Below are 21382 nucleotides of genomic sequence, written 5' to 3' on the forward strand. Positions count from 1 at the left end.
GTGGTTTATGAAGAAGAGTAGAGGAAAACTGCAAAGAATGGCAGAAGTAGACCCTTGAGGATGGAGGAGAGTAGGGGATGATGGTGTGGGAGGGATGGACTTTGCAGGGAGTTACACAAAGTTTGGAAAATTACACAGAATACCAGAATCGCCACTAAAAGAGAGGCGGGGCACCTAAATATATTTATTAGACAACAATTCTGAGAAATTGGTCATCACTAAGGGTAGGACAGCCAATTGATGCAGTCAAGAAGGGGCAGGAAATAGGGCGAGCTGAGTTATGAAAGCCATTCTCAGAAATGACCCAAATTTATACTGAGCTGTTGTTCTTGAGCAACCTTGGGGAAAATTATCACAGAGTCTGCTTTTCCCACAGCCTGATGTCCAAGGGGCAGATACGTGTGGTGGGCTTGCTGGAGAAATAGGCTCTTCTCAGGTGAGAACAGCATCCTTCCAATCTAGAGCTCCTGGCTCCAGGAAGTGGTGGTGGCTCTGCCCTGGTGCTGTTTCATTAGTAAAGGGTGGGGTGGTGGAAAGTGCAGAAAAGCCAGGACCCCTGACACCAGCAAGGCATTGGATCTCTCTGGATCTCCAGGGTGATGGACTTTGGGATTGGACAGACCTGGTCACAGTCTAGGTTCTACGTCTTACTGGTCGGGCAACTTTAGGCAAGTAACTTAACTTCTTTGAACTTATTTTCCTCTTCTACAAAATAATGATAATATTGCTTCATGAGATTGTGAGTATTAAATGAGATCATGCATATATAGCCTACAGCCCTGAGCACACCATGAACACATAGTTATTTGATAAATGTTTGTTAGTGTGGTTAATTGAACAGAATGCCTTCAATGTCTTCCTAACCCTAAAATCCAGTGATTCTTTGAACTGGGGAGAGCAGTAGAGAGATTTAATTTGTGGAAAAACGAAAAAACCATTTAAAATTATTCAATCAGAAATGTATTAAGCTTTGTGTATTTGTGTCAGGCATTTGTAGACAGTGTGGAAAATGTCTTATCCAGTGATTCTTTGAACTGGGTAGGGAAGTAGACAGATTTAATTTGTGGGAAAGTGCAAACACCATTTAAACTTATTCAATCAGAAATGTATTAAGCTTTTTGTATTTGTGTCAGACATTTGTAGACAGTGCGGAAAATGTCTTAATAAATGAGACATGCTCTTTCCTTGAAAAAGCTTCAGTCTGATTCTCAAAGAATATATTAATTTTTTCCTATGATAGCTTGAAAGATTTTATCTTTAAATTCCTTTTTGTGAGATTGTTTTTCCATACCAGTGCTTCTTATTTGTAGGGCTTGTTGCAAGTAATTTGCAATATTATTACAGGTTGAGTACAAATGCTTAGACCAGAAGTGTTTTAAATTTTTTTGGATTTTGGAATATTTGCATCCCCAAATCTAAAATGCTGCAGTCAGCTTTTCCTTTGAGTGTCATGTTGGCATTCAAAACATTTTGAATTTTGGAGCATTTCAGATTTTGGGTTTTTGAATTAGGGATAATCAATTTGTAATAATATTTAAGGTATTGCTGTTTCTGAAAGATGTGTTTTTAAACGATTTACAGTCAATTCATGATAATCTCCATAATACTCTTACAAGAATTCCAGGCTGGGCATGGTGGCTCATGCCTGTAATCCCAGCACTTTGAGAGGCAGAGGCAGGCAGATCACTTGAGGTCAGGAGTTTGAGGCCAGCCTGGCCAATGTGGCTAAACCCCGTCTCTACTAAAAATACAAAAATTAGCAGGGCGTGGTGGTGTGCATCTGTAATCTCAGCTACTTGGGAGGCTGAGGCAGGAGAATCACTTGAACCCGGGAGGTAGAAGTTGCAGTGAACTGAGATTGCACCACTGCACTCCAGCCTGGGTGACAGAGTGAGGCTCAGTCTCAAATTAAAAAAAAATAATAATAATAATTCCAATATGATTTCTTAAGTGGGAGAAAGGGGTGGAGTGTACGAACTATATGCGAATGCAGCCTTTGTTCATGCTTCGTGTGAACCCTCCTATCACCACTTAAAATGGTAGGGACAATGAATTAGTTCAGGGCTTCCCTAAATATGGGGAATGCTAAATTCCAGGTACATCCAAGAGCACGTGCTAGGCTTTTGAATGACATTTGTCTCACATGTTGAGGTCTAAGGTTGCAAACCATTGTTTCCTAGATCCTTGGTATTCCTGGTGTGAATAGGCATGTGTGTCTTCTTTTAATTTCTTCTTGAGTTCAGTACTTTGAAAACAGGCAGCTGAAGAAAATGTCTAATAGTCTAAAGAGGAAGCAAACACTTCCCTAGAAACCTTTGAACCTCCAAAATGGTTTTCTAGAAATTCTCGCCATAATACATTCTCCTTTTCTTTCTTGGCTTCATTCAGAGTCTTGATGTCTTGGGCTGTCTCTAAGTTTTTTTTTTTTCCTTTACCCAGACAGAGTATTGCTCTGTCCCCTAGGCTGGAGTGCAGTGGAGCGATCTTGGCTCACTGCAACCTCCACCTCATGGGCTTGAGCGATTCTCCTGCCTCAGCCTCCTGAGTAGCTGCGAGGAGCAACACCACACCCAGCTCATTTTTGTATTTTTGGTAGAGACAGGGTTTTGCCATGTTGGCCAGGCTGGTCTTGAACTCCTGGCCTCAAGTGATCTGCCTGCCTCGGCCTTCCAAAGTGCTGGGATTACAGGCATGAGCCACCGTGACTGGCCTTGTCTCTGAATTTTGTGTGCAATTGTCCTCTAGGAATTTGCAGGGTATTCCAGATTGAAAACAGACCTTTGAAAAGTATGGGGCATGCAGGCTGGGATGGAGTCCACAGCTGAGGGAAAAGCCAGGGACTCAGAAGAGAGGAATCTTTGCTTCAGAGGAAGGCAGCTGGGGACTTGGTGCCAGGAATCCTTGGTTCCCAGCTCTGCACTAACTGGATTTGAGAGTTTGGGGAAAGTGCCCAGATGCTGTGGTCTGCTCTGGATTGTCATGCAGTTTAAATGAGATGTTGCCTGTGAAGGGCTTTCTGGGAGGAACAGTTACATATCTAGACCAACCCTACTTGTAATGCAGGAACAGAACAAAACAAAACAAAACTGAAGTTACATAGATGCTGCCACTTGAATACTCTTGGATTACAATGTCTCAAAGTGCATAGGCTAAAGTAGCAGATGACTGAGGAAAATGCATCTAAACTTCTCTGAGCCTTCTTATCTCTCAGAGACCCAATAGGCTTCTAACAGACCAAGGCCCTGGACAGGGTGTGGCCCCCTTTCCTACGAGAGGATTAGGAGGGAAGGAAAGGGAAGGAAGGTGATGCATGGAATTGATCTTAGTTGTTGACTTTGTGCCAACTGGCTGGTGAGTTTTGAGACCAGAAGAGAAAGATGAAGTCATAGAGAAGGAGGAGGTGAAAGAGGTGAGAGAAATGGAAGCAAGTGTAAAAAGGATTGATAGGCTAGGTGCAATGGCTCATGCCTGTAATCCCAGTACTTGGGAGACTGAGGTGGGTGGATCACTTGAGGTCAGGAGTTTGAGACCAGCCTGGCCAACATGGCGAAACCCTGTCTCTACTAAAAGTACAAAAATTAGCCTGGCGCGGTGGCAGGTACCTGTAATCCCAGCTACTTAGGGGGCTGAGACAGGAGAATCACTTGAACCCGGGAGGTGGATGTTGCGGTGAGCCAAGATCGTGCTACTACACTCCAGTCTGGGTGACAGAGGAAGATTCTGTCTTGGGGAAAAACAAAAAGGATTGATAAAGGAAGATAGCAAGAGATTGAAGAGGGGAGGAAGAGGAGCACAGTGGGAAATAGGCCTCCCCTCCACAATGGGGAATCAGAGCTGCTGACTCCAGAGTAGTATCAAACTTCTAGGATAAAGGTTTGGGTTCCTATTGGGCGTCATATGAAGTTTCATTTGGTTGAATAAAACTCACATCACATTTGCTCACTGCTTCCTTTGGAAGAATCCTGGACAGGGGTGAAATGTGGACAGTGAGGGGGTAGGAGTGCACTTTGCATAGATCTGGGGTTCAAGTTAGGAGATTTTTGTGTAAGGTTTGCTTTAAAAAAATTCAGGACTGCTTACAAAGTAATGGGCTTGATTTCTTTTGTCTTGCTTATGGAAATCAGTTTATTTGTCTCATAATAAGCAAAAACTGAAGAAACCAACACCACTGTTGCTAATTTTGAAGCTACAAGGAAAACTGATGAGGTGAAATTTTTGGCATACATCAGAATCTTATTTGGTCTGAAATGGAATTATTTCCTCTTTTTCTTTTCTTTTTAATAAACCCAACTAAAGTAAATATTTTCCTGAACTGTCATCCCATAGGAGGAGTTATTTTGGCTGGATGCCTTCTGAAGAGGGTGAGAAATAGTGCTGCTGATTTCCCACCTCTGAGCCTCCTGGTGCGTCCCAACGAAACCCTGCTCTCCCTGCTCTGAGGGAAGGTGCTTCACAGCAACTTCAGCCTGAGGGCAGTGACAGTGAAATGGCCTCCAGAGAGCCAGCAGCCTGGGCTGCCCTCCGCTGTGTGTTTTTGTGCCCTCAGGAATGTGTGGATGCAGCAAATGGCAACAGTGAGTGCTCTGTCCCTAGTGGAGCCCCAGGCCCTCTCACTCTTTATGTTGGCTGTTTTCCAAGGTTGAATGATTGCTTTGGTGGAAGCTTCATTATCCACAAGGGGAGGCAAGACAGTGGGCTGGAGAGAGAAAAATAGGCCTTTCCCAAGGGCATGATTCCAGCAGGGTTTGCATTTTTACATCAGTAGATCTCAGGGAGTTTCATTTTCTGTCAGTTTGGACGTTAGCGCTATCCTAGCTACTTGGGAGGCTGAGGCAGGAGAATCACTTGAGCCCAGGTATTTGAGACCAGCCTGGGAAACATAGCAAGGTCCCACCTCTGAAAAATAAATAAATAAATATCCCAGCACTAAAGCCCATGTATTTAGTGGTAATACAATTTCTGCTTTTGACAAAATTTTCCACTGGATGTCAACTACCATAGCATCACTTTGCAGTTGGAAAGGACCACAGAGCTCATTCTAGTGTAATCACTGAATGTGTGGAGAGGCTGTGCACACAGCTAGTGAGTGACAGAGCAATGCCTAGAATTTGGGTTATCCAAGCCCCACATCAGTGTTGTGGTCCTTACACTTCATTCCCTCTGGTGTCATTAGATTAATTTCAGTAATTTGTTGTATCAGGTTGAGCTGAAGTGACCTGTATTCAAATCCTGTTTTTTCACACCTAGGTGCATACTCAAGAGAAATGATCACACGAAACTTATACACAAATATTCAGAGCAGCATTATTCAAAATAGCTAAAAAGTGGAAACAAACCAAATGTCTATCAACTGATAAATGGATAAACAAAGTGTGATATTTCCATGCAATGAACTACTATTCAGCCTTAAAAAGGAAGGAAGCAGTGACATATGCTACAACATGGATGACCTTGGAAACATGCTAGGTTAAAGAAGCCAGACACAAAAGCCATGTGCTGTATGATTCAATTTATATGAAATGTCTTGAATAGGCAAATTCACAGAGACAGAAAGTAGTTTAGTGGTTTCCAGGGCCTGTGGGAAGGGGAGTATGTGGAGTGACTACTAATAAGTATACAAGGTTTATTATTGGGATGAAAAGAAGGTTGTGGAATTTGGCCAGGCATAGTGGCGCACGCCTGTAATCCCAGCACTTTGGGAGGCTGAGGCAGGTGGATCAATTGAGGTCAGGAGTTCAAGATCAGCCTGGCAAACATGGCGAAACCCCATTTCTACTAAAAATACAAAAATTAGCCAGGTGTGGTGCTGTGTGCTTGTAATCCCAGCTACTTGGGAGACTGAGGCAGGAGAATCAATTGAACTCGGGAGGCAGAGGTTGCAGTGAGTTGAGATCGTGCCACTGCACTCCAGCCTGAGCGACAGAGCGAGACTCCATCTCAAAAAAAAAAAAAAAAGAATGTTGTGGAATTTGATAGTTGTGATGGTTGCACAATTCTGTTAACATACTAAAAGCCACTGAATTGACACTTTTTTTTAAAAGGGTGAATTCATGGTATAGGAATTATATCTCAATAAAACTGTTATTTAAAAAATTCTGGCTCTACCTCTTACTGGCTGGGCGACTTTAGGCAATGAACCTGAAGCCAAGGCATCTCAGCTATGAAACAGGAATAATAATACACTTTACAGGGTGTTTTTGATAAATGGGATTGTGAATTTGGAAATGCTTCTAAACTGTAAACCTCACATATTTTTGTACTGCCAGTGGGTTATAAGTTCATTATAAATTGGATTTTTAATCTTCTCCTCCTGTGTTTTTCACAATACTAACAAGGTCTGGGTACATAGTGATCACTCAGATAAAGATTTATTGAGTTGATTCAAATGTATTCCAGTTTTATTCAATTGTGGCAAATGAAACTACGTAACAGGAGATCTACTCTCTTAAAAGTTTTTAAGTGTACAAAACAGTATTATGAACGATATGCACATTGTTGTACAGCAAATCTCTAGAACTTTTTAATCTTACATAACTGAAACTATATCCACTGAACAACAACTTCCTATTTTTACTTTCTCCCAGTTCCTGGCAACTACCATTTTACTTTCTGCTGTATGAGTTTGACTACTTTACATACTTTGTATAAGAGGAGTCATGTAGGATTTGTCCTTCTGTGATGGGCTTACTGCACTTAGCATAATGTGCTGAAGGTTCATCTATGTTGCAGCCTGCGTCAGACTTTTCTTCCTTTTAATACTGAATCATATTCTCTTGTATGAATATACTGCATTTTCTTTATGCATCCTTCCATCGATGAACATTTAGGTGGTTTCTATCTGTTGACTATTGTAAATAATGATGCAGTGAATATGAGAGTGCAAATATTTTTTCAAGACCTTGTTTTCAATTTTTTGAATAAATACCCAGAAGTGGGATTGCTGGATCATACGGTAGTTCTATTTTTAATTTTTTTTTTTTTTTTCCGAGATGGAGTTTTGCTCTTGTTGCCCAGGCTGGAGTACAATGGCATGATATTCCATTCACTGCAACCTCTGCCTCCTAGGTTCAAGTGATTCTCATGCCTCAGCCTCCCAAGTAGCTGAGATTACAGGTGCCTGCCACCATGCCTGGCTAATTTTGTATTTTTAGTAGAGACAGGATTTCACCATGTTGGCCAGGCTGGTCTCGAACTCCTAGTCTTAGGTGATCAACCTGTCTTAGCCTCCCAAAGTGCTGGGATTAGAGGTGTGAGCCTCCAAAGCTGGCCCTATTTTTAATTTTTTGAGGGCCTTCCATATTATTCCTCATAGTGGCTGCACCACTTTACATTCGCAGCAACAATGAACAAGGGTTCCAATTTCTTACATCCTTGCCAAGATTCGTTGTTTTCCTTTTTTTTTTTTTTTTGAGACAGAGTCACACTGTGTCTCCTAGGCTGGAGTGCAGTGGGATCTCGGCTCACTGCAACCTCTGCCTCCTGGGTTCAAGTGATTCTAATGCCTCAGCCTCCTGAGTAGCTGGGATTTCGGGCACCCACCACCACACCCAGCTAATTTTTGTATTTTTAGTGGAGATGAGTTTTCACCATGTTGACCAACTGGTCTTGAACTCCTGACCTCAAGTGATCCTCCTGCCTCAGCTTCCCAAAGTGCTGGGATTACAGGCGTGAGCCACTGTGGTTGGCCATGTTATCATTTAAAAAAAAAAAGAAAAAAGAAAATAATGGCCTTTCTAGAAGGTATGAGGTGATACCTCATTGTAGTTTTGATCTGCATTTTCCTGATGATTAGTAATGTTGAGCATCTTTTCATATACTTTCTGGCCATTTGTATGTCTTTTTTGGGGACATGTCTATTCAAGTACTTTTGCCAATTACTAAATTGCATTATTTATTTTCTTGCTGTTGAGTTTATTGAGTTCCTTATATGTTTTGGATATTAATTCCTTATAAGAAATGCCGTTTGCAAATATTTTCTCCATTCTTTATGTTACCTTTTTTACTCTGTTGATTGTTTCCTTTGCTGTGCAGAAAGTTTTAAGTTTAATGGTGTCTCACTTCTCTGTTTTTGCTTTTGTTGCCTGTGCTTTGCTGTCATATCCAAGGAATCATTGCCAAGACCAATGTTATGAAGATTTTCCTCTGCGTTTTGTTCTAAGAGTTTTATAGTTTTCACTGGACGCGGTGGCTCATCCCTGTAATCCCAGCACTTTGGGAGGCCAAGGCGGGCAGATCACGAGGTCAGGAGTTTGAGACCAGCCTGACCAACATGAGGAAACCCCGTCTCTACTAAAAATACAAAAATTAGCTGGGCGTGGTGGTGCATGCCTGTAATCCCAGCTACTCAGGAGGCTGAGGCAGGAGAATCAATTGAACCAGGGAAGCGGAGGTTGCAGTGAGTTGAGATCCAACCACTGCATTCCAGCCTGAGTGACAGAGCAAGACTCCCGTCTCAAAACAAAAACAACAACAACAACAACAACAAACAAGAAACAAACAAAAAAACCCCAGAGTTTTATAGTTTCAAGTCTTATGTTTAAATCTTTTATCTTTTTTTTTGAAACGGAGTTTCATTGTGTTGCCCAGGCTGAAGTGCAGTGACACAATCTTGGCTCACTGCAACCTCTGCCTCCCAGGTTCAAGCAATTCCCCTGCCTTAGCCTCCTGAGTAGCTGGGATTACAGTTGCATGCCACCAGGCCTGGCTAATTTTTTTGTATTTTTAGTAGAGAGGGGGTTTCACCATGTTGGCCAGGCTGGTCTTGGACTCCTGACCTCAGGTGATCCACCCACCGTGGTCTCCCAAAGTGCTGGGATTATAGTCGTGAACCACTGTGCCTGGCCTTAATTCTTCTTCTTCCAATGTGGCTGAGGGAAGCCAAAAGATTGGACATCTCTGGTGTAAGATTACAGTTTAGTTTCACTCTTTTGCATGTGGATATCAAGTTTTTTCAACACCACTTTTTTTTTGTTTTGAGAGAAAGTTTCTCTCTTGTTGCCCAGACTGGAGAGGAATGATGCAGTCTCTGTTCACGGAAATCTCTGCCTCCCAGGCTCAAGCAATTCTCCTGCCTCAGCCTCCTGAGTAGCTGGGATTACAAGCATGTGCCACCATGCCCAGCTAATTTTTTGTATTTTCGGTAGAGACAGGGTTTCTCCATGTTGGCCAGGCTGGTCTCGATCTCCTGACCTCAGGTGATCTGCTCTCTTCAGCCTCCCAAAGTGCTGGGATTATAGATGTGAGCCACTGTACCCAGCTCTCTTTCTTCTTCTTCTTTTTTTTTTTTTCTCTGAGATGGAGTCTCGCTCTGTTGCCCAGGCTGGAGTGCAGTGGCACATTTTGGCTATAAAATTCCCTCTGAGTACTGCTTTTGCTGCATCCCACAAATTTTGGTGTGCCATGTTTTCATTTTAATTTGTCTCAAGATATTTTCTAATTTCCTTTTTTATTTCTTCTTTGATCCATTGGTTGTTCAAGAGTATGTTAATTTTCAAATATTTGTGAATTTTTTAGTTTTCCTTCTATTATTAACTTCTGGTTTTATTCCATTGTGGTTAGAAAAAATGTTTGTGTGATTTCAGTCTTCTCACATTTGTTAAGATTTGTTTTGTAACCAAACATGTGATCTGCTTTGGAGAATATTCTGTGTGTGCTTGAGAAGAATATGTATTCTGCCGCTGTTAGGTGGAATGTTCTGTATTGGTCTGCCAGTTTAGTTTAGTTTATAGTGTTCAAGTCTATTGTTTCTTTAGTGGTCTTCTGTCTGGATGTTCTGTGTATTGTTTAAAGTATGATGTTGAAATCTCCAATTATTAATGAGTGGCTATCTGTTTCTCCCTTCAATTCTGTTAATGCTTGCTTCATATATTTGGATGCTCTGATGTTGGATATATAAATATACATATATTTTGAGATGGAGTTTCACTCCGTCACCCAGGCTGGAGTGCAGTGGCACTTTCTCAGCTCACTGCGACGTCTGCCTCCCAGGTTCAAGTGATTCTCCTGCCTCAGCCTCCCGAGTAGCTGGGAATACAGGTGACCACCACCATGCTTGGCTAATTTTTGTATTTTTTTATAGAGACAGGGTTTTGCTATATTGGCCAGACTCGTCTCGAACTGCTGACCTCAGGTGACCCGCTTGCTTCGGCCTCCCGAAGTGCTGGAATTACAGTTATGAGCCATTATTCCCAGCTGGGTTAATATATATTTATAATTGTTATGTCTTCCTAGTGAATTGACTCTTTTATCATTATATAATGTCCTTCTTTGTCTCCTATGATAGTTTTTGACTTAAAGTTTATTTTGCTTAAGTATGGCTACTCCTGCTCTCTCTTAGATAACATTTGCGTGGAATATCTTTTTTTATCCTTTCGCTTTCAGCATATGTGTGTCCTTAAATCTAAAGTGAGTCCCTTATAGACAGCATATAGTTGGATCATGGTTTTTTTTTTTTTTTTTAAATCCACTTAGCCACCAACAGAATTATAATTTTTAAGCATTTCTTTGAACTTGGTTAATCTGTAAATCTGGATGCTTTTACATCCAAATATTTATCAGAACTAAAGACCTTTAGTAATGATTCCCCCCTTCATTTTGTATGCCTATTTTCTCTTTATTTTATTTTTTTAACAGAGACAACCCATTTGATTTCTTGACAAGACCACAATCTGATCCCAAAGATGTGCTCCACAAACCCAGGCAACTGGGTCACCTTTGATGATGATCCTGCTTTCCAATCTTCTCAAAAGTCAAAGAATTTTCCTCTGGAGAATCAAGGTGTCTGTAGACCAAATGGACTGAAGCTGAACCTTCCTGGCCTCAAGGAATTTCCCAGTGGACCTTCCTCCACCAGCAGCACCCCTCTCTCCTCCCCCATTGTAGACTTTTATTTCAGTCCAGGACCTCCAAGTAACTCTCCTCTTTCTACACCTACCAAAGACTTCCCAGGTTTTCCTGGCATCCCCAAAGCAGGGACTCATGTGCTTTATCCTATTCCAGAATCATCTTCAGACAGCCCACTCACAATATCAGGAGGAGAATCTTCCTTACTGACTACCGGACCAACATGTTCATCCCATGCCTTGTTGCCCAGTGACCACTCATGTACACATCCAGCTCCCAAAGTAGGTCTTCCAGATGAAGTTAACCCTCACCAGGCTGAAAGCCTAGGATTCCAAAGTGATGATCTCCCCCAGTTTCAGTATTTTCGAGAGGACTGTGCTTTTTCAAGTCCATTTTGGAAAGATGAAGGCAGTGATTCCCAGTTCACCCTTGACCCACCAGGAAGCAAAAAGATGTTCTCATCAAGAGACAAGGAGATGCCTAATGATCAAAAAAGCCTAAATAAGTGTTCACTCAACTATATCTGTGAGAAGCTTGAGCATCTCCAGTCAGCTGAGAACCAAGACTCACTTAGAAGTTTGTCTATGCACTGTCTATGTGCTGAAGAAAATGCCTCTTCCTTTGTCCCTCATGCACTCTTCAGGAGTCAGCCAAAAGCTGGATGGTCTTTCATGCTGAGAATTCCTGAGAAGAAGAATATGATGTCTTCCCGGCAATGGGGACCAATTTTTCTGAACGTTTTGCCTGGAGGAATTTTGCAGATGTATTATGAACAGGGATTAGAAAAACCTTTTAAAGAGATACAGCTTGATCCATATTGTAGGCTTTCTGAACCCAAGGTTGAGAACTTCAGTGTAGCAGGAAAAATCCATACTGTGAAGATTGAACATGTGTCTTACACAGAAAAAAGGAAATACCATTCTAAGACAGAAGTAGTTCATGAACCAGACATAGAGCAGATGCTGAAGTTGGGGTCCACATCGTACCATGACTTCCTTGACTTTCTGACTACTGTGGAGGAGGAGCTGATGAAGTTGCCAGCTATTTCAAAACCAAAAAAGAACTATGAGGAGCAAGAAATTTCCTTAGAAATTGTGGACAACTTTTGGGGTAAAGTCACAAAAGAAGGGAAATTAGTTGAAAGTGCTGTGATAACTCAAATTTATTGCCTCTGCTTTGTAAATGGGAACCTGGAATGCTTTTTAACCTTGAATGACCTTGAGCTGCCGAAGCGAGATGAATCCTATTTTGAGAAGGACTCAGAAAAAAAAGGGATTAATATTCTTGACTACCATTTTCATAAGTGTGTGAAAGTACAAGAATTTGAGCAATCAAGAATCATTAAGTTTGTGCCTCTGGATGCCTGCCGGTGTGAGCTGATGCGTTTCAAGACTTTGTATAATGGGGATGATCTTCCGTTTTCCTTGAAGTCTGTAGTGGTTGTCCAGGGAGCATATGTGGAACTTCAGGCTTTTGTCAACATGGCCCCATTGGCGCAGAGGTCATCCCATGCTGGTTCCTTAAGGTCCTGTGACAATATAATGATACACTTTCCTGTCCCATCGCAGTGGATCAAGGCCCTTTGGACCATGAATCTCCAGAGGCAGAAGTCTCTGAAAGCCAAAATGAACCGCCGGGCCTGTCTGGGGAGTTTACATGAACTTGAATCTGAACCTGTCATTCAAGTCACTGTGGGGTCAGCAAAATATGAGAGTGCCTACCAGGCAGTGGTATGGAAGATAGATCGGCTTCCAGACAAAAATTCAAGTAAATATTCAATACCCCAAGTTTATTTTCATGGGAAATAGCTTAAATATTCTCACCTTCCTCTTTGGGTTGAAACCAGATAGAGACAGATGGCAATTTGTCAGCTGAGGCCACGCTTTGGGGTGGGAGATGGAACATTTAGCTCAAGAGCTGGTTTATTTGTTTCCTTTTGCACCTATTCCTACCAGATAAGTTTAACTGTTTAACATTTTTTTAATGTCATATGAAATACCATGCTAGGCTAGGAATTTGTTGTGGATGGTGGCACTAAGAGAAAATTCGTTAATATCCATGGTTGAGATTAACTCATCAACTTCAAATGTTAAAAATGTTTCTAATATAGCTGAGATTCCCTAATTAATCTTTAAAGATCTATCATCCATGAATATACCTGAACTTTTTTGCATTCTCAGCCAATACCACTTCTTCCTTAGGTTTGCTCCCTGCTCTTTGAAATAAGACTGCTTTCCTTTTTACCCAAATTGATTTTTGTTGACTGAATTCACCCATTTGGCCATCTCAACTGGTATGGTTTTTGTTTTTGACATGGGATCTCACTCTGTTATCCAGGCTGGAGTGTAGTGGCACGATCATGGCTCACTGCAGCCTCCACTCCCCAGGCTCGAGTGATCTTCCTGCCTCAGCCTCCTCAGTACCTGGGACTACAGATGCATACCATCATGCCTGGCTAATATTTTGTTTTTTAGTAGAGGCAGGGTCTCCCAATGTTGCCCAGGCTGGTCTTGAATTCCTGGGCTCAAGGGATCCTCCCACGTTCGCCTCCCAAAATGCTAGGATTACAGGTGTGAGCCACCTCATCTGGCCTCAACTGGTTGTTTTAAAAGAATGAGGTGGACATATTTGAGTGTTAAAAATTCAGTTAATTTTTAAAATTTTGTAAAGAAAAAATTATCTAGAAGTCAGAACTTGAAAAGACAGTTATAGTACCACATTTATTTTGGAGTAGTAAGTTAGTAGTGGGCATAATATAATAAAGTCAAAAACCAAATTTTAAAACTAGAGCTCTTCCCTATTTAGTTGAGGTTTTTTTGTTTGTTTGTTTTGTTTTTTCTTTTCCCCTAGCAGAGTACTGGTTACTGGTCTCTAGAGTTAAACTGGGGGCAGAGTTGGGGGACCTGAGTTGTTGCATTCATCCATCCATTCATTCATCCATCCATCCATCCATTGATCCAAATCATTTTTTCTTTTTCTTTTCTTTTCTTTTTTCTTTTTTTTTTTTTTTGAGACGGAGTCTCACTTTCTCACCCAGGCAGAGTACAGTGTCACAATCTCGGCTCACTGCAACCTCCACCTGTTGGGTTCAAGCGATTCTCCTGCCTCAGCCTCCCGAGTAGCTGGGACTACAGGCAGCCACCACCATGCCTGGATAATTTTTGTATTTTAGTAGAGACAGGGTTTCACCATATTGGCCAGGGTCGTCTCAAACTGACCTTGTGTTCCTCCCGCCTTGACCTCCCAAAGTGCTGGGATTATAGGCGTGAGCCACTGCACCTGGCCCATCCATCCAAATCTTTACTGAGCACTTACTGTGTACCAAGTGCCACATCAAGTGCTGGGGGTAAAGATAAATAAAAATCTGATCCCTGTTTCCAGATGGCTCATAGCTGCTGTAGTCCTTCAGAGAAATTTAAGCTCATCTAGCTCATCTAGGACCCTCCAGGCTGTGGACTTCAGAGGAAGCATTTTTCTTTGGGGTGGCCTTATGGCAGTATTTCTCAAACCTGGCTATATTATTATTATTATTATTGTTATTATTATTATTATTTTGAGATGGAGTACTCTGTTGCCCAGGCTGGAGTGCAGTGTGATCTCAGCTCACTGCAACCTCCGCCTCCCAGGTTCAAGTGATTCTTTCGGCTTCAGCCTCCTGAGTAGCTGGGACGACAGGCATGAGCCACCATGCCTGGCTAATTTTTGTATTTTTAGTAGAGACATGGTTTTCCCATGTTGGCCAGACTGGTCTTGAACTCCTGACCTCAAGTGATCCACCCGCCTTGGCCTCCCAAAATGTTGAGATTACAGGTGTGAGCCACCATGCCTGGCCAAACCTGACTATATTAGAATAACTTGAAAGCTTTTAAATAATCTCAATGTTCAGGCTTCACTGCATGCTAATTAAACCAGAATCTCTGGCAGGGGTTGGGGGAGGGAGCCAGGTATTTGTTTGAAGATCTCTCCAGATATAAGGTGTAGCCAGAGGGAAGAACACTGCTCTCCAGGTGTTGTAAAGTTGTAGAACCAGAAGAGCAAGCCCCAGACTACAATTGACTTGAGGGGCAGCACTGCCCGCACCCTGGAGGCCATGGGACCTTGTCCATGACTCTCTGTTTGTTGGTTTAACATCTGTTGACTGATGAGAGCTTGAGCTATGGGCAGGATCCTTCAGGTGAGAGACACAGGCGTGGTGAGCTGAGGAGCTCCAAGACCCTGTGCGGAAGGGAAGTTCCTACATTGTCTTTCTTCCTGACACCCCACACCCTTCTTCATTAATGCCAAATTTCACCCCACAGCATTCTCAAGAATCACGTTAATTATGTTCAGTTCCCCCAAACTAGCAAGGATAGCTCAGCCTTAGGGCAGAGTGAGGTGGTGATGGTGCAGCGTGGTCACAGTGAATGGCTTCAAACAGCACATTCTGATCAACTCTGCTGTGATGGGAGGGAAGGTCGGTATCTTCCATGATACCATGATATAATCCACTGAGATAATGTTTCCTGCTTTCTGTTTTTTTTTTTTGAAATGGAGTGTTGCTCTGTTGCCCAGGCTGGAGTGCAGTGGTGCTCACTGCAACCGCTGCCTTCTGGGTTCAAGCAATTCTAGTGGTTCAGTCTCCCAAGTAGCTAGGATTACAGGCCCACACCACCACACCTGGCTAATTTCTTATATTTTTCATAGAGATGGGGTTTCACCATGTTGGCCAGGCTGGTCTCGAACTCCCGACCTCAGGTGATCCACCCGCCTCGGCCTCCCAGAATGCTGTGATTACGGGTGTGAGCCACCGTGCCTGGCCCCTGCTTTCTTTTATAACTTAGCTAGAGAGGCAAATTGAACCATTTGCATCTTCATGCCAGAGAAACCAGTTTGGAGGTCTTCATACAAGGTTCCAAATGGTCTATTCTAAAAGTTATTTGTGCTAGTTTTAGGTTAGAGGGTTTAAACGAAATCAGAGTATTAGCTTTTGTTTTGCTAAACAAAAAGGGAAAGAGAGGCAGGCAGAAAGTCAGGCAGGCTGGAATGCCTGTTGGAACCTCCTGGATCTGCAGGTTTCCCCTGAAATCTGGGTGATAAACTAACTCCTGTTGTTTTCTGTTGATCCTATAGAGATGGTCACAGGGACTGGAACAAAAGGTCCAAAGCAGTTTTTGCATAGACTTGAAGTGGTAATTATGCTTTTGAGAGAGAAGCACAATAGGCTCAGGCTGTGGGCTTGTGCACGTGGTGTCAGAGGGACAAGAGCACAAGCCCCCTTTGTAGTCCATTCCTATTGCTCTACTTAGAGCAGGTGCTCCGGGAGGCCCTGAAGGAACTAAGCACTTGGCTAAAGCCTGGCCAGGGTAACCACATTTAATTTTCAAACTGAGAAACCATACCAATCACCTTTTCTAACTTTGGGAGTGTAGACATGTATGAAGCTTTTTGTGAAAATGATCCTGTTTATAATACTGCATTTTTTTTCAGAGTTAATGGGGTAGTTAACTGATTCAATCAACAAGAATTTATTGAGAAGGAGGCTCACTCATTTACTCCACAAACATCTGCGAAATTTCTTCTAGGTATAGGCTCTGTGCTGAGTGTTTAGGAGATACAGACACAGACATGATTCCTACTCTATCAGAAGCTTAACAGTCTAGAAGGTGAGACAGATGCTGAAGCAGCCACCCAAATGCACTGTGGAAAAGTGCACAGCTCCAGGCTTAGACAAACAGACGCACTTAGGGATCCCAGAGGAAAGGGTGATAAACTGCCTGGGGACTAGGGAGGGCTTCGCTTAAGAGCTGATGGCTAGGAGAGTCAATAGAGTTTCCATCAAAGAAAGAAACAGCAGAACCACAGGTGTGTAGGTGGGGGCTCTTACCTAAGTTTTGGGGCTGAGGGAGTGGTGAGTGAGGAGACCAGTGTATGAAAACCTTGTGGGCCGTGCTGTGGGGTGTGAAGTTTATCTGTCAACAGGGCCTCAGGGTTGTTTTCAGGCGTGACTGCTACAGAATCATATCTTGTTTCAGAAATGCCGGCGTGCAGTGCAGAGGAAAGATTTAGGAGTAGATTATAGACACAGGGAAGTTGGGAGGAGGTGAGGGATGCTGAGCAAAGGCAGTGGCAGTGAGAGAGGCAAGAGATGGGTGAGCGAATTCAGAGGAGGTGCCCCTCAGTGATGATAGATTCTCTATGGGCATGAGGGAAAGCGAGGGGATGGGACAAGGTCAGGGGCTCTGGCTTTGGTGGATAGGTGGGAAATGGTGCCATTAGCTGAGATCACCTGGGATCTTCTCATCACCTATCCTTTTACAATCTGTTTCCCAGCCCTGGCCACATGTTAGCATCATTAAAGCTTCAAACACATACCCATATTTGGGCCCCATCCCCTACTAATCAGGCTCTGTGAAGATGAGGCCCAGGTATTGATATTTCTAAAGGCTCATGCAGCCAGGGTTGAGAACTACTGACCTGATCCCCTCGGCAGGGATCATTCCTCCCTGCTCTGCATATACCTGTGTCTTCTAGAGCTCTATTATTGCTCTCCTATGAGCATTTATTTATTTATTTATTTGTTTATTTATTTATAAGACAGAGTCTCGCTCTGCCACCCAGCCTGGAGTACAGTGGCATGATCTTGGCTCACTGCAACCTCCATCTCCTGGGTTCAAGAGATTCTTCTGCCTCAGCCTCCCGAGTAGCTGGGACTACAGGTGTGCACCACCATGCCCGGCTAATTTTTATATTTTTAGTAGAGACGGGGTTTCACCATATTGGCCAGGCTGGTCTCAAACTCTTGACCTCGTGACCTGCCCGGTTTGGCCTCCCAAAATGCTGGGATTATAGACATGAGCCACTGCGCCCGGCCTCCCATGAGTATTTATTAGCAGTGGAGCTCACCAAGAACAATGACAAGAATGGGCATTTCCAGGGAAACTGACTGAACCTGATCTTGGCCTTCAGGAATTCTTTTGTAAAACTGTCATATCACCAGGCCCACACAGGACAACATTTTACAGGCATTTCAGTCAATTACACAGTGATAATTCACTGAACAAATCCTTTGGGATCACAGCTGCTTTATTGAGATCAGGTCTGTGCACAAAGAGGAGGCCCAGGGAAAACACAATGGGGCTGTGTCAGGTGGCGTCCAGAGGGCATGGTGCAGCTGTGGGCCTGGCTTGGGGCAGGACATAACTGGGATTACAGGGCCCTGCACCAAGCTTCTCCACTGAGGGGATGGGGAGGGCAATGCAGAGAGTAAGAGGGTGCCAGGGCAGGCTATAACCTAATTTGCCTCTTGAGAAGTATGGTAATAATAAGATTGGAGCAGAAAGGAAATCTGTCCTGAGGCAGTGCTTCTCAAACTTGTGTGTGCCGAGGTATCACCTTGTTCAAATGTGGATTCTGACTGAGCAGGTGGGATCTGAAATACTGTGTTTCTAACAAGTGCTGATGTGATGCCAATGCATCTGGCCCAAGGAACACACTTAGAACAGCAGGATCCCAGAGTGCATCTCTATTTTTCTATATGACTTTTAGATCAGTTGTGTATTTAGAGAACAAAAAGTTTTTAAAAAGTTCTTTAAAATTTTACCATTTTCAAGATAGTTTCTGAAAAACATGCATTATTTGAAAAGATACTTCGAAAATGGAAACAGAATGAATAGCACTGGAGTGCAGTGGGGAGATCTCAGCTCACTGCAACCTCTATCTCCCAGGCTCAAGCCATCCTCCTACCTCAGCCTCCCAAGTAGCTGGGACCACAGCATGTGCCACCATGCCTGGCTAATTTTTTGTATTTTTGGTAGAGATGGGGTTTTGCCATGTTGCTCAGGCTGGTCTCAAGTTCCTCAGCTCAGGCAATCCACCCACCTTGGCTTTCCGAGTGCTGGGATTACAGGTGTAAACTACTGCACCTGGCAAGAACATATAAACTAGTCTACTATGCTCTAATTATAAAACTGTTTTTTTTTTTTTTTTTTTTTTTTTTTTGCCTTCCTGAGAATTCGAGGGATTAGGATTGACATTTTTTATTGAGGAAATCACCTGTGATTTCTGGAAAAGTGGGAAGGGGTACTGGTCCCTTAATGTCCCTTCTAACCAGCTTGTCAATGTTTAGTATTCCTTCAACAGTGGGCAGGTCTCTCATTTTACAACAAAGGTTTGCCTGAGGCACTAGCTCACAGGCTTCATTCATACTAAGGTGTGAATGACAGCAGAGGAGCTTAGGCTTTGTTGGGGTGGTAGAGAGAGAGACAGAAAGAGAAAGGAAGAAAAAGAAATACAGCTGAAGACAAATGAGGATGCTGGTTAGCCAGAGGAGGTGTATATGGTGGCACAGAATTATTAAGAGGAATGAGAGTGGTGGAGGATCAATTAAATATATCTACCTCTAATTTCCAAATTTTTCTACTTTTCTCTTTTTTTCTCTGCCCTGTCATCAGCATATTGGTTGCTCTCTCCTCCTCCACTTCTGTTATCCTCTTGCTATTCATTCCCTTCGGCCCTCTAACAGTTCAGTTTCAGATGTAAAATATTTTGGTTCAAGAGGGACTGGATAGCAACTAGACCTAAGATTTTGTGATTTACTGATCCCCAGTCCTAAGAAAAGGAATGATGTTAAGAGAACAATGACCAAAGCTGGACAGTTCCCCCTGGTGGTCAGCACTGAGATAACATGATTTTCCTTTATCTTTTATTCATTAATTGGTGAATTTGACAAATAATCCGTGAAGCCCCAAACATGACAGACATTGTGCTAAGGACAGACATGACACCTGTCCCTATGGAGCACAAAGTCTGAAGAGGGAGTGTGTTACTAAACATTGTAGAGCATTTAGCATTTTCAAAAGCCATAAAAAATAAGCTGGAAAATTTGAAAGGAAAAAGGCTTTCTTTTACCATTTTTAAAGAAAAGCAGGTAGAAAGGTTTTGTTTCTGACACTTGTAGCACTGAGTCTTCAACTTGGGTTAGTTCTTTTCTTCAGTTTTCGTCGTAAAATTTCCCCAAATAAGTTTTTCTTATAAAGTGTGAGTATCAAATCAGATCATGTCTAGTATAATTTTTGACTCTGAATGTGTAGCATTCACAGTCCCTTTATTAGCAAAATTATAGTAATTAAATAATTCTGGCTTTATAATTGAATAGCACTTCACAAAATAATATATCTAGCTCATCTATATTGCTATAGAATACTACTGCCCCAGTGCTGTATGTGTATGAACTGGTTAATCCTCACAACAGCCCTTATAAGGTTCAGGTTATCCTCATTATCCACATTTTCAGATGGAGAAACTGAGGCTCAGAGAGATTAAGCAATTTGTAACCCTAGCCTTAATCACTTTGCCATAACAAGACTGAGGAGTGCCTGCAGTAAGTGTAAATGAACTTACTGTATCCTCACTGCAGGCAGAGGACTAGAAAGAGTAATGGAGTGGAATCTCTCTGGGTGTGTGTGTATGAGAATGAAGTTATCACTTGCCTGCAGTGATCCGGGTTGTTAAGAGCACCTCAGAGGCCACTGTTGTCCTACCCTTTCTGTAAGTGGTAGAGATGGCTAATGAGCATCTGTTAGTTAATTGATTGATGACTTCTCAAGGCTTTTTACAGCCTTAGAATTCTATTAGTCACTCTACAAGAAACAGGTTGTATGGAAGGAAAGGTAATTTATCTTTTAAGAATTAAGTGAAATCCTTTAAACTCTTGTTTTTGTGCCTAAAGCTATATTCTGATGGGAATGCTGTTTCTCCAACTATGTCAGTGGTACAGTAATTTAATTTGGTTCTTGAAATTACTCTTATGTCATACATTTATTTAAGTAAAGATAGCCACATTGGATATGGAGATGCCATGAACAATGCAACAGGATCACAGAATGTTTGTAAAGCTGCTACAGTGATTACAATGAAAATATTTTTCATTTCTTTATAACACACACACACACACACACACACACACATACTCTATGACCCCCATCTAAAATCTTTGAATATATCCAATATCTCTGGGTCTGGCACTGAACCTGGCCTGGCATAGCATAGATGCTCAATAAGTGACAAATTGAGTGAAAACCAATATTAGATTAAAATATTCAAGGCCAATATGTCCATTTCCACTCTCTATAGCTGTTTCAGTCAAAGTATTTTGGAAAGATGAGTGAGAATTAGAGTAGGGAAAAATAATTTGTTCCACTGAAAAAAGAATTCTTGGCCTGGAACATTTTCTGAAAAGTTAAATTTAGCTTTTAAAAATCAGAATTTAAAAATATGACTTAATTTGGGATGTTTATTTTTGAGTTATCTATAAATAGATTGTAAGAAAATGAATAAATTAATAATTATAAGATGTGAGTCTAAGAGAAAGAGGCTTGTACAGGTCTTGAGCACATTGTGGCCAAATGATTATGTTTAATATAAATATTACTCATATCTTTTAATTAAGGAAAACAATTAAGTTTAGCAATATTACTATATTGTTTAATATAAATTAAACATTAATATTAAACAATATTGCTTAATATAAATGTTTAGCAGATTATATTAGTATTATAATATA

General features: G+C 42.0%; 1 protein-coding gene across 1 annotated transcript in view; it reads left to right on the top strand.

The window, feature by feature from the left end:
• STON1 (stonin 1) overlaps positions 1-21382 on the top strand; it is a 64169-nt gene that overhangs the window by 35490 nt on the left and 7297 nt on the right. Inside the window, exon 3 of the mRNA XM_025354274.1 lies at positions 10633-12609. Coding sequence (XP_025210059.1) covers positions 10680-12609 — 1930 coding nt within the window. The 5' untranslated portion in view covers positions 10633-10679. The remainder of the gene's footprint in view (positions 1-10632; positions 12610-21382) is intronic.

The sequence above is a fragment of the Theropithecus gelada genome, chromosome 13 (assembly GCF_003255815.1).
Source record: "Theropithecus gelada isolate Dixy chromosome 13, Tgel_1.0, whole genome shotgun sequence".
Classification (NCBI taxonomy): Eukaryota; Metazoa; Chordata; class Mammalia; order Primates; family Cercopithecidae; genus Theropithecus; species Theropithecus gelada.